This window comes from Mastacembelus armatus, chromosome 10 (genome assembly GCF_900324485.2).
Source record: "Mastacembelus armatus chromosome 10, fMasArm1.2, whole genome shotgun sequence".
NCBI lineage: Eukaryota > Metazoa > Chordata > Actinopteri > Synbranchiformes > Mastacembelidae > Mastacembelus > Mastacembelus armatus.
In genome coordinates, this window is record NC_046642.1 from 10704290 (window position 1) to 10717669 (window position 13380).

Below are 13380 nucleotides of genomic sequence, written 5' to 3' on the forward strand. Positions count from 1 at the left end.
TATTTCATCCGTCTTCATCAGCGTCTTCTTGTCGCACTTGAGTGACGTCAGCGAGACGTTTTCCCATCATGGCGGCGGAAGGCTGCGAGGAGATGAGCGGCAACGGTGAGCTCGAAGAGTCTTCAGGTATTTTGACCAAGGCTGATGAGTTTACAAGACGCAGCCATGCGTCCCCGGGCAGTCGATGTGGGCTCGGTGTTTGGTTTGCAGGCATCGTGAACGAAGGCTCCTGTTGAAGCTGCTTTAAAGGACAAGCATGACGAGCTAGGCTAGGCTAACACACGAAACTGTGTCCTGTTAACTTTAATCAACTCACTTTGTGCGTTTTTTAAAAAAAAGTCGTCAGTTTATCACAAACTAGTTCGGCGACTTCCACAACAAACCCAGATAATATTTTCGTCTTGTTAATTTCCTTAAAGATGCTCTGTATGAAGTCAGTGCGCGGAGCGTTTTATGAATGAAAAAACCTCTGCGGGCATTGCAAGAATGAGAGTGTAAAGCTATACATTTTATTTGTGTTTACTGTGGATCACTGGTTTACTTTCATGCTCAGCTGCAATAACAGTTTTCACTACTCAACGTAAAAAGATGTTTTTTTACCAGTCATAATTTGGATTTCCTGAAAACCTTAAAATGAGAACGAGCCTTAATTTTTTTTTTTCGTCAATGTATTTTACCTGCGACTAGTTTCCATACAGTATGTGTGCACAGAGAGGTATGGGTATTGTCAACATAATATGAAACATGAAGCAGTTTTGTTCTTAGTCATTTATTGTTGTGGTTTTAAAAAAAAGCATTGTTTTTATACTGAAGAACGTTTTTTAATTTTAATGTGTGGTTCTTTTGCAGGGTTTCAGTTAAATTGTGCTGAATGAATATAAATACACACTTTATTCATCCCCCAGGTGGGAAGTTCAGATTGTCCAGCAGCTCTTATATTTACTTTACACAGAAACTGTACTATAATTTGCTTAATTTTCCAGTTTGATGTGCATTAAATCAAATCTAAGACAGGTTGTTATTTGAACACACATCAAAAACATTACAGTAGTCTCTTCGAAGTTGTGATCAACATTACTTTTCTCCTCTCTTCAGCCATGGAGGCTCCTGAGATCCCAGCTCCGCCTCCAATTGAGATGGCTGAGATGTCAGACGAGAACGGCAGCGCCGCCATGGTTCCTGAGGCTCCTGTGGGCCCCGACCCTGCTTCCTTCTCCATGCCTCCAGCTGCAGACGATGAAGAGGGGGATGTTCCTGCTGACTTTGAGCGTCTGTGGAAAGCTGCCCACGACAATCCTCAAGACTTCACCAGCTGGACCGATCTGCTGCAATACTGTGAGCAAGAGGTATGTGGAGGGACAGAGGAGGATGAGCACTTAAAGCATCACACTGTCCCTCAGTTTTGATGCATTGACCTCTAGCATTCCCATGAGACAGTGCAAGATATTTGATCAGGAAACTTTATGTGGCCTTGCATAACATTTGGGAATTTTTTATTCTCACGTGTTCAGGGTCACATCGTGTCTTCACGCAGAGCGCTAGTGGCCTTCCTCGCTCGCTACCCGCTCTGCTACGGCTACTGGAAGAAGTTTGCAGATCTGGAGCGCCGCACAGGACTTAACAACAAAGCAGAGGAGGTAAAACAGTTTTCCTCCTCACACCATTATGAGGTGTATTCAGTAAGGGTTTTCATATTAGTTATCAGCTAATGGTCATGGTTGTGCTGTGTCGTGTTAGGTGTGTGTTCAGGGTCTCCAGGCAATCCCTCTGAGTGTAGATCTGTGGATCCACTACATTAATCTTCTGCTGGGAACACTGGACATGAACCTGCCTGAGTCGCCCAAGCGGATTCGGAGGTAGCCAACACATTATTTTCATGTTTTTAAAGGAACTCATTTCAGCAAGACTTTGAGCCCCCCTGAAGTTGTGTAGTAAGAGCACAGTTTACAGTAAATCAGGTCCTCTAGTGCTTGATCTAGTTTTTGATCAGAACAAAGAGAAAGGTGTTTTTATATTTTAATTACTTTAAATTCTGTCTTCAGTGTGTTTGAGGACGCAATTGCAGCAGCAGGTCTGGACTTCCACTCAGACCGACTCTGGGATCTGTATGTTGAGTGGGAGAAGGAGCAGGGGAACATGAGGAATGCAGCAGCCGTCCTAGACAGAGTCCTCAGAGTCCCCACCCAGCTATACAACACACACTACGACAAGTAAGTCCACAGGCACACACATGGTACAAGTAATGCCCAATAAGAAAATTTTTTTTTTTAGGCAAAAATGTGTCTGTATATGTAATGTATGAAGCATTATCAGATTTACTATTGTACCAATGTGTTATTTTCAAATTGTAGGTGTTATTTTTGTACTTTACTGGACCTTCGTAGCTTCTTTCCATAATTATTATTATTAAATTAATACACTATTTTAATCTTTTGAATGTTCTCCTCTCACTTTCACACTGGCTCGTCGCTGTCCCATCAGGTTCAAGGAGCACCTGAGCAGCCATGAGCCGAAACAGGTGCTTTCCTTGGAGGAGTACGAGGAGCTGAGGACGCTGTGTCGTCAGAGCCAGAAGGCAGAGCGTGCAGAACAAGCCCAGGAGGAGGAAGAGGAGAGGCCCCCAGGGGAAGAAGAGCCCGCCACTCCAGAGGGAACAGACACAGTGAGTAACATCTGACCGCCTCACACTCATCTCAAGAGGATTTTACCAATAAGTGCAATAAGAAGTTTTAAATGAAAGAGTAACTTAAATAATTGTGTTTTTTGTCATTTCGCTATACTGTGTTCAGGAGGAACTGATGCAGAAGATTAGGGAACAAGTGTTGATTCACAGGGACAAAGTTTACCAGGACAACGAGGGAGAGGTTCGCAAGAGATGGCACTTTGAGGATGCTGTAAGTTTTCCTTTGTCTTTCTACACTCCTCTATTAATTATTTTTTATAACTCCAAACTTATGTATGACATCGGAATGATTATCCAGGCACTTTGTTCTGAATCAAGGGCTAAAATGTTTGGGGTCTGAGTTTTGGTACTCATTTGGCAGAAGATCCTATGATTTTTCAGTAAATTTATAGACTGTATTACTATAAATGTTCTTGTTGTCTTTTTAGGTTTAAATCTTTGAACTGGCTACAGACTTATGCCGCACTCAGCTCACCGGCACATTGCTACATCAAAAACAAATTTGATCTTTTGTCTCTCTCTCTCTTCATCACGCAGATCAAGCGGCCCTACTTCCATGTCAAACCACTAGACCGCATCCAGCTCCGGGCCTGGCACTCCTACCTGGACTGGGAGATCACTCAGCTGAACAGTGACAACAAAGACCCCAGCCAAGGTGACTACATGATGCAGATGCTGTCAGTTTCACCAAATTGTGCAAATGTGGAAAAGCTTCTGCAACTTTGACATCATCTTATATTAGATCCAAGCCAAGCAGCCCCAGAGGGGTCAGAGGTCACAGCCCAGGCTCAGGAGGGATCAGAGGATGCTGCGGTTGCCTGTGACGACCACAGGGTTCGCATCCTTTTTGAGCGCTGCCTGATTGCCTGCGCTCTGTATGAGGAGTTCTGGGTCAGGGTAAGGAAAAAGTGTGTTTGTGTGTGATATACAGTATTTACCTGAAACTTATGCAAGAGCATATTTACATGTTAGTGTGTACTGTATGTTGACTGTGCATTAATCATTGCAGGTTTAAGGACCAGATGACAAGTTTGAGCATACATCTAGATGGTGTGTGTGTATGTTTCATAATGTCTTAACTTGAGCATGTGTGTGTGTTGTTCAGTACGTTCAGTACCTCGAGCCGCAGAGTGTGGATGAGGCCCGAGCTGTTTACAAACGGGCCTGTGAGATCCATCTGATGTACAAACCCAACATCCACATGCAGTGGGCCACCTTTGAGGAGAGGCACGGTACGACAACACATGCATCCACTGTACAAATGCAGCTTTAACACCTGACTTTAAAAAAAGGTGTGACAGTGGATCTCATAACCTACTGAGAACAAACAAAATGTCAGTCTTTTAATTAAAATATTAGAGATGTTTGTATTCCACATTTTGTAGCCTTCATACTTCAAAGATTCATAAAAGTCCATCATCTTCTCCATCAGGCGACCTGACTGAGGCTCGGCGAGTACTGGAGGCCCTGGAGAAAAGCCTGCCAGGGCTGGCAGTGGTCCGTCTCCGCAGGGCTGCTCTGGAGAGACGAGCGGGCCAGTTGGACCAATCAGAGGCCTTGCTGCAGGAGGCGGTGGCTGAGTCCAAAGACAAACCCACATTACATGCTTTCTACTCCATCAAGCTGGCTCGCCTGCTGCTGAAACTGGGCAGGAACCCCAGCAGAGCCCGCAGAGTTTTACAGGATGCGCTGGAGATTAGTCCGGTGAGATAATTACACATCAATATATATGTCAGCCACACTTTTGATCATTGTCCTCTCACCCTTGAAATACTTTGAGATAAAGAGTCACTGTTGTTCGGGCATAAATATCCTGGTCTCTTCTCTGTGACACAATTTGCTTACTAGTAGCTGGAATTTATTTATTTTTGCAGTTTTGCTTTCATGACAGCTCAGTATGCAAAGCTTCAAGGTTAGATTGTCCAGTTCAGGTAGCAAAACTGTTTACTTACAGTCCAGGCTGCTAACTGTACTATCCCTAATAGGATCAACTAATAACTGAAAATGATAAAAAAAAAATGCCATTTTTATATGATTTTAATACTAGAAGAATGTGATTCTACAATCCGCCTTGGATCGTTACATATGCTGCATAAAAAGCCCAAACTAATTCAGACCCACACTAAGTTGTTAGGTTTTAATTGCCCGTCTTCCTCCTCCTGCAGGATAATGATAAACTGCATTTGAACCTGTTAGAGCTGGAGGTATCAGACCCCTGGGCCTCGGCTGAGGCAGTGCAGGAATGTGTGACGCGAGCCCTGGCAGCTCCTCTCGCCCCACACACCAAGATCCTCTTCTCACAGAGAGGCCTGCAGTTCGCTGAGGACTTCAGCAACTCTATCCAGAGGTCGGAGTTCAAAACATCTGCCCTGACATTTTATACACACATCAGTACAACTTTTTCAGTCTGACCCTGATTTAAACCCTGATGTTATCTAACAATTCCTCATCTTTGACCTGAATGTTGTCCTTGATTGCCTGTCCTCTGCAGTGTGCTGTCTGTCTATGAAGAGCACCAGAAACTGATGAAGGAGTTAGGTGGAACAAAGAGAGAAGCAGAAAACGGGTGAGACAAGATGAAAAAGTTCCAAACAAATATTTCTTAACCATTTGGAAATTCAATTCGTTCATTTAAAGGTTTTTAAAAGGTTTAAAACAACTAACTAAACTAAAACAAAAATTTTAACCAAAAATTCCCAAATGACCATAACTGAAGTACTAAGTACTTTACTAAGTATTGATATAATCATAGTTCTTCCATACATTCAGTTACCAGTTTAAGTACAACTAACTAAAACTGCTGCAGTCCAATACAACAGCCATTGTTGGCTTGGCTTGGTTCTATTTTAATGAACAATGTTTTTGAGAAGATTTGTCAAAATTAAAGTGTTAAAATGCGGTTTAGGACATTAAGAAAAATCCAAATCTTAACACTTTTTATTGAATTATAATTATTTTTATTAATTATTGAATTTTTATTGAACACGCTTTTATTGAATCCTGGAATGTTATTTTTTTCTTAAAACAACCTAAATTAAGTCTCCCAGCAGTATTAAAGTTATTTTCACATTGCTCATCCACATTGGACGAATCATCGCGAATCAGGGTTGATTTTTATTAGTATCAGCTGCCTTACCGATGATTTCTCACCCCACTGAGAAAATTGTTAGAAAATTGTCTAGAAACTTTTCATTGTTACTAAAACCTTCATTTATTTTTAGAGATTTTTTTTAAATTACTTTCATTTTTAGAGATGATGAAGCAGAGAAACTGAGCAAAAGTGAGGACGGCTCTGCTGTGGCTGCACAAGTCCCACCTACCATGCCGCACGTCCCAATGACCACGCCCCCTCCTCCTATGATGGGTGCTGACATGAGCACACAGGCCAGCTATGGGGGCTACAGCAGCTGGTACCAGGTATGACTAGGGCCAATTTAAAAAAATATATATATGATTTGGCGGAAAATGTGTAAATGAACTGATATGCGTGGAATGATGTAGGACAGGTGTCAGGATGGATGTGCTTTGACAAAATACACCCTCACATTTTTTGAAAATTTCCCCTTTGTCGTGATTCGTTTTCAGCAACCACAGTACGGCAGCTACGGTTACCAGAACACCTGGAATTACAACCAGGGCTACTATCCTCCCAGCTAAAGACGGCAACAGTGATTGCGATGCCAAAAGACCACAGGAAGCAGTGTGACCCAGGATGACTTCTCAGCTGAACAACAAACTGAACCTCCCCGTCCTGCCGGTCTAGTCCTGCTAAAATAAATCCCAGCAGCATCCTTTCTTCCGTCCTTCCTCTGTTGCCTCACTGTCCTGGATTTGTGAAAATAACAGGCTGCAGTTGAGCTCTTCTAACATGTCATTTCAGAGATCATTCTGAGAGACAGGCGGAAAGACGATGAAATGAAACAGTGACGCCCATTTTCAGTGCATCATTGTCTTTACATTTTAATCAGAACTATTTTTGTATTTGTTTGCAATTCAACCCCTCTTTATGTTTTAAGTCCTTGAGGCTATTCAATTTTACAGGTGATGTATGATTGACATTTTGTACCATTCCACTCAGTAGGCTTTTTTTTCTTTTTAAATGTATATAAAGGTGTTTTATAGTGTGTCACATCCGATCTCTTTCACTCGTTCAGTTACCTATACTCGTGTGGTGATTACGTCTTTGTTTAAAACATAGGGTTGCTGATGTTATATAGTTTTATTATTTGTAACAGGTCACATGAAAAGACCAAAACCAACAGCAGGTTACGTTTCAGTATTTATGGCACTTTATACCTGCTGAATATGTGAGTCTTGCCTCACAAGTACATTATTTTAAAAAGCAATTTTCTAAAGTGGTTTTGGTCTTTTAATGGCTCTTGTTGACAATGTGGAAAATGTAGAATAGACTGGACTTTTCTGAAGGAAGGTCAGATGTGATTTTTAGAAAATTCAGTCCACCATCAAATTTCTCCGAGTTGGCTTTATTTTAAGTAGATTCTTGGTGATTATGTAGACCTGTCAACATATATTTTAACTTATAAAAAACTGGCAAAGTAGAATGTCACAAAATCAGGAAGATCATAGGGGTTAAATTTAAGGCCCTTTCAGAACAGTTGGGTAGGTTGTGTTGTACTCTGCTATGGAAAGATCAGCCTAAAACTGAACAATTTTATACAATGTTTTTATAAATGTGTTTTTTTGTGTTTTTTTTAAACCCATGATCAGTGTTCCTAAAGGCAGTATCACTCAGAAGCCAGCTATCTTCACTTTCCTCAATTGGTGAGAGTCATGCTTGTTGCAGCAAATATTAAACTGTAGGTAATAGGATCAGGCCGGAGAGATGCTGAGTTTTGAAGAGCAAACCATTTACATATAACTTACCCATACTTTAATTTTTAGAGTTACTACATACCGCCTGAATTCAGCCTCAATCTATGCTTTAGTTCAGGCAGCTGGCTCCTTGAGTGTTACTTAAAGGTAGCAACTGTTCCTGGATCAGTTTTTCTGGTGTCTGTGCCGATGATGTGGAAGTGGTGAGGTAGGCGCCTAGAGCAGATCCTCCTGATTTCACTTTTTAGTAACAACCAGCACAGCTGAAGGCACCAAACCTGAAAAGACAGAAAGGGAAAATTGAGAAGGTCGGACACAGTCTGAAGTGTGCAGGCACAGCGAACCCTGCATGATGTGAGGCTTTCAGCTCCCACAAAAACAAGGCACCTGAAAAATGACAAAGCTTTTAAATAAGTTCAGGTTTACAATAATGGACAACATGGAAGCTACAATCCATGATTACCCACATTTGATCACGTACATACACTGCTTAAACGTGGCAGAAATGTGATCTGCATCGGGATATGTTCTGTATGTAATGACATCTGATCATGGGCCTTTTAATTCACAACTGGAATTAATGAGAGCAGTCTGGGTATCTCAATTCTGCCAACGCTGTGATTGAACCTGACAAATGTAAAAAGGTAGAGCTAGTAGGAAACAAATGTGATGCATCTGTTTTTTTTTTGTTTTTTTTTAAACAGCATGAGAGGTAAACAGGAAACATGAGTGAGATATAATGGGTAATGTAATGTGTCACACCTTCAGATATAAAAAAAAATTGCAGTTTATATTTTACATGTAATAGCAGCTTCCCCTCAGTTTCTTTCCTAAACTACATTTAGACCTGAATGATCACTGTGCAACCTACTCAATTCATGAGACAGACCTCTAAATGGAAGATAAGTCTTTTTTTTTTTTTTTTTCTTTTTAATCTAAATCCCACTCTAAGCCATAGAGCAGCCAGTGCTCACCCAGCTCTTTGAGGGGCTTCTCCATGTCCAGGTCGGTGTAAACGTGGCGGGGGTAAGGTGACAGCAGCGTGAAGTCCTGACCCTCAGGTGTGTTGCCGTTCATCTGCACGTAGACACGCACCGCCGCCAGCGGCTCCTGGGCCTTGAAGACTGTCGTGATGGTCGAGCCATCCAGCAGGCGGACCTTTACGGTAAGGAAGCAGAGGATGAGGAAAGAGTGAGCGGGCAATAGATGAGTGAACTCACAATCTGTTAAGTATGACTGAGGGCTGCACCTGTATCCTGGACTCATCATACTCCTTTTTAGTGGGTGGAGGACCTTGACTGGTAGGCGACGAAGGACTGGCCTCAGCAGGTTGAGATGATGTGGCAGTGTTAAGGGGTCCACCACCTCCGAACTAAACAGGACAGAAAAGTCATTGGTTCCAACAGACACAGAAACAGGAGAACTGAACTGTACATATGGCAGTGTTACCTTCTGTGCCCGCTCCTCTCTGTCTCGTGCTATCTTCTCTTTAACCCTTTGCCTGACAGGAATACAGACAAAGCAGCACAATCACGTTAAAGATAGAGATTGAAGGATTTGGCTGTTAGAGAAGATGTCTGTTCATGTCATTTACAATTGCTTGATTAACATCTGAGTTTCTACAGTGCAATAAGAGTCCTGCCTGATTTTTTTTCTTAATTCTAGTATTTCAAGATTAAATAGAAGTAGCTGCATTCCATTTTTGGGACCAGTTGTTATTTGCTGCAAGAATGATGTGATCTTTGGATTATTCATGTACTTTGTCATTTTCCCTTGTGTGTTTTAACTGGTATCTTACCTTGCTAGTTTGTCCTCCATCTTCTCTCTCCTGCGCTGGTCAGCTAGTTTCTTCATATCATCATCCTGCAGTTTTTGACGGATCTGCTGCAGCTCTTGGCCCTGCCTCCTCCGCTGCTTCTCTCTCTCCACTTCTTCTGCCCGCTCACGCTCTCTTCTCTCCGCTTGCTTCACCCGCATCAGCTCCTCTAGCCTGAAAAACATACACCAATACAAGCATCAGCTTACTATCAGGCTCTGTAAATCCACAAGGTATTTCCTTATGTTTAATTTCTAAACACAAAATACCAGTGTCAGGTTAAATTTTTGTAGATAAACATCATGACCAACGTGTGAACTCTGTACCATCAGTAAAAGCCACTGTGTGCACACACTGACCTCTTAACTTGCTCACGTTTCTCATCCTCTGTCAGTGGCCGCTTCACACCATCTGTGTCCTCAATGTAGCTGCTGTCTCCACCTGCTGTCTCTGAAGACAAAACAGATACACGAGAAAGTGGAGGAAAAAAAGAAAAGAGGCAAGTATAGTGAGGTACTAAAATGTTTTACTGAAATATCTGTTTTTCTTTCTTATTCTGTTACTGCACTTTGTATGGATTTAACTCATAAATAAAACTGTTGAGTTTTTTGTCTTTTTAGTGCCTAAGACACTAGTGTATCATCACAGCTGCACATGCTTAACATATATTGAACACATTATCAGGGTTCATCCCTTTTCCAAAAGGCACAACGTACCTTGACCTTCAGCAGTGTCTGCTAGTGTTGGCTGTCCTGTGCTGGGCTGGCTGTCGTCTTCTCCTCCCAGGATGTTCCCCACAGGAGGCACATAAGGCTCATCAATGTCTGGGTCATTCTCATGCTCCATTAACCTGAGAAATGCACAGGAAAGTGGTCAGCTGGACTTTAGCACTGATTACTTTCATTATCATAATCATCATCATTAATATTGTTGTTTTTCCATACTCTTGACTATTTTTATTGCATTGTTTTTTACTGCTGTAACACCTGGCTTTCCCTGCCAGAGGACAAATTATTTAATTATCTAATCTAAACTGATGTTTACTCCTAAATATCAGACTCACCAGTCCATGGCTTGTTCTATTCCCTGGTTCCCTGTGTTGGCCACAGCCTTCTCTCTGAAAGCAACAACAAAAAGGCCAGACCTTTCATTTCAACCCAGTCTCAAATCTGGGAACTCTCTGACCCAGAACACATTTTGGCTTTGGTGTCACTCACGCTCTGTTTCTGTCAAAGCCCATCTCCAGCAGGCTCTCTAGTGTCGTCAGCTCTGCCATTTTGACCTGAAACGGATTGAAACAAAACATCAGTCAGCCTTCATTTGATCATCATTTTGTTTCATCGCTCTTGTTTTCTGCTAACAGCAGGTAAGTGCCAATACTGGCCTGTGTTATCTGAAGTCAGCAGAGCCCATGATTTCTCCTCAGCTCAGTCTAACCACATTACCACTGTAGTCAGGATATATTACTATGGGAACATATATTAACCTTTCTTTAACTAACAGCCTGACAAAATACATTTGTCACCACCGCTCCTGATTAATTGTAGTTATTTAATATATTAAGTAAAGTTGTGCTGAGCTAAAATTAGCAGTAACGTGGCTAACGTTCAATTTGCGAAAGCTAGCTAGAAAGCATCGTTGCTAGCGCGACTAAAAAGGATGCGGAGCTCTCATAAGCTCACCTGCACTTTAGCCACCAATGTTTGTTGGTATGTTACATGTAAAAGCGCAAATGGGGGTTGTTTGATTTCATATAGAGGTAAAAACAGCGAATATACTCATGAAGACAACGTTACTTAGCTACTCACACATCAGCCAACAGCGCTTCAGCAGTACGGAAACCCACATAGACCAAAAACAGACAGCACGCGTTTAGGGCATGGATGTAATAGAAATAAAATTTCAGACATTGTCTTTTACACAGGCACAGAGACATGCCGTGGTTTCCTAACTGCCACAACTATTCACATAAATTGCCTAATATGTTGAATTCTGACTGCACTCAAAGATAATTAAGTTTTAGTACTATAGTCTACTGCACCTATGTATCTGACATATTTTCTATATTCCTTCAAATTGGCAAAAGAGAATTGATCACAATTTTTTGGGCATTTTGGATTTTATAAAATTCTCCCAACAGCAGTCATTTTAATAATTCACCACTGGTAAAAGAAGTACTCAGATCATTCACTTACACAAAATCATAATTCAATAAATGAAACACACTTTGTTGCAAGTTATTGTCCAGCATTCAAAATATGCCATTTTAAGTATAAAAGTATTATGTCTTAAATATGCTTATATATTTGAATAATGCATTATAAGGTCTCGTTGAACTGCAGCTAAACAAGTTTAATCAATTAAAATATATCATACATTATATAGCGATTATATGCTAAGTAGATGTAAACTATTGATCTGCAGTGTAACTAATAACTGCTGCTGTCAAATAATATTTATTAAAACATATATTAAATAATCATTTATTAATGACACTAGCCTTATGAGTTATGTCCCCCGTGTCAGCAGAGGCAGGTGGCTTTGACAGACTGAATAGAGGCGCTAATTTGAAAACCTATGAGGAAGGACACTGTCTCTTATTGGCTGCCTTCCATCTTGTATGATTTTAACCAATCTTCATGTGTCTGAGTGTTCAAACAGAATTCAATTTGCTGAGTTTTATGGGCAGGTTGGGTCTGTTACATATTTACTGTAAGTGTAATGATTAATTTTTTTTCTCCCCCCATGCAGTCTTAAGCAGCCATCATTCAGGAGTCTACCACTACTCAGGGACAAACTTGTCTCAGTCTGTTCACATCTGTCTTATTGCTCTTCTCTTCTTTGTTTGCTTTAAACTGTCTTTCCTTTACTATTTAACATTTGCTGTTTAACTTGCTTTTCGTCTCTCGTCCTCACTTCCTTTTCAGACTTTTTTTTTTAAAACTAATGACTGAAATGAAATTTTTTGCAGTACATGGTGAGTATGATTTTTGTTTTTTACAGTTCTATGTGGTGAAATGAGCTAAAATATTTGTAATCAAATAACCTATTTCATTTCATCGTGTATCAGTTACTTTACATTTGTTTTTTAGACAACAGGACTTATATAGGGTAGTTATAACTTGCCACCAAAATTATCCTGTGATAAGTTTTGTATTTTTAATTGATTAAAAATGAACTGTGCACCTTATCTGCAAACAATTTGGGCAAATAGTCACAGCAGGTACATTCAATTTTTCTGATCAGTAAAAAAATCATTCACAGATCATCATTTGGGCAGTTTTACCACTTCAGTGGAAGTGAACTAAATGGCCATAAGGAGAGACACATCATGGCTGTTGAATGTATGAAATGGCTGAAAACAGAATTAAGCACCAATTGATTCCTGGCGGAGTTATTGGATGGCAGGGAACAAATGTGCTTTCATGCAGTTAATTAGTTTGTAGGATGATTGCGCTTTCCATAAAATGAATTTGCACAGTGGTTATCAGGGCTACCATCAACCTTGCACATTTAATTTTTGTAACAAAGAGGGTCCTCAAAATCTTTTATGTGCATATATGTCAATCAACCATAACACCTTTTAAAAAGGAAAATTATAACATTGAATGAATTATCTTTTCAGAATATAAAATGTAGATTTTTACTCTGATGTTAACCCATCTCCTGTCGAAAGAGTTCAAGTCAACCGTGCAGCACAAAAAGGAACGATCTGTTACAATATAGAGCTAGGTGGACAAAGTCGAAGGAAACAGTAGGGGTGAAGGTCTCTTCAATCCACCCTTAAATTGCTTTATGGCTCTGTTTTTTTTTTTACCAAAGGAGAGGGTAAGGGTCAAAGCTTAGTGAGGATAAACTTAATGCTAGGTAGATTCTGGGAAAGTATAATCAGGTGCACACAGGAAAATGATGCACACTTCAGTTTACTAATTGTGTTCAAAGCCATATCAATACCTGTATGTTAAAAATATAATTTTAATGAACTAAAGACTAAAATTCATTTGTTCTGATGAAACTCCTTCTTTACTTCCATATATGTCAACAAGTA

General features: G+C 40.6%; 2 protein-coding genes across 5 annotated transcripts; one reads left to right on the forward strand and one right to left on the reverse strand.

Moving 5' to 3' along the window:
• The first annotated feature begins 2 nt into the window (after positions 1-2).
• Positions 3-6817, forward strand: LOC113144062 (pre-mRNA-processing factor 39). 2 transcript variants are annotated; one of them, XM_026329761.1, is made up of 15 exons: positions 3-126; positions 1096-1346; positions 1512-1637; positions 1738-1856; positions 2043-2210; positions 2482-2662; positions 2790-2894; positions 3221-3338; positions 3426-3580; positions 3789-3915; positions 4116-4387; positions 4849-5030; positions 5175-5249; positions 5935-6100; positions 6269-6817. In XM_026329761.1, the coding sequence occupies exons 1-15, from the start codon at positions 69-71 to the stop codon at positions 6338-6340; spliced, it is 2175 nt and encodes a 724-aa protein (XP_026185546.1). In that variant the 5' UTR covers positions 3-68; the 3' UTR covers positions 6341-6817. The 2 variants fall into 2 exon arrangements, with proteins under 2 accessions (XP_026185546.1, XP_026185548.1); XM_026329763.1 differs by having other exon boundaries at positions 64-105.
• Positions 6818-7151: 334 nt separating this feature from the next.
• Positions 7152-11182, reverse strand: ubxn1 (UBX domain protein 1). 3 transcript variants are annotated; one of them, XM_026329766.1, is made up of 10 exons: positions 11141-11182; positions 10550-10614; positions 10396-10449; positions 10055-10182; positions 9692-9782; positions 9315-9506; positions 8966-9017; positions 8766-8888; positions 8491-8674; positions 7152-7794 (listed from the first exon to the last, which is right to left on the reverse strand). In XM_026329766.1, the coding sequence occupies exons 2-10, from the start codon at positions 10606-10608 to the stop codon at positions 7754-7756; spliced, it is 924 nt and encodes a 307-aa protein (XP_026185551.1). In that variant the 5' UTR covers positions 10609-10614; positions 11141-11182; the 3' UTR covers positions 7152-7753. The 3 variants fall into 3 exon arrangements, with proteins under 3 accessions (XP_026185551.1, XP_026185549.1, XP_026185550.1); XM_026329764.1 differs by having other exon boundaries at positions 10049-10182; XM_026329765.1 differs by having other exon boundaries at positions 10049-10182; positions 11015-11150.
• Between the last annotated feature and the right edge of the window lie 2198 nt (positions 11183-13380).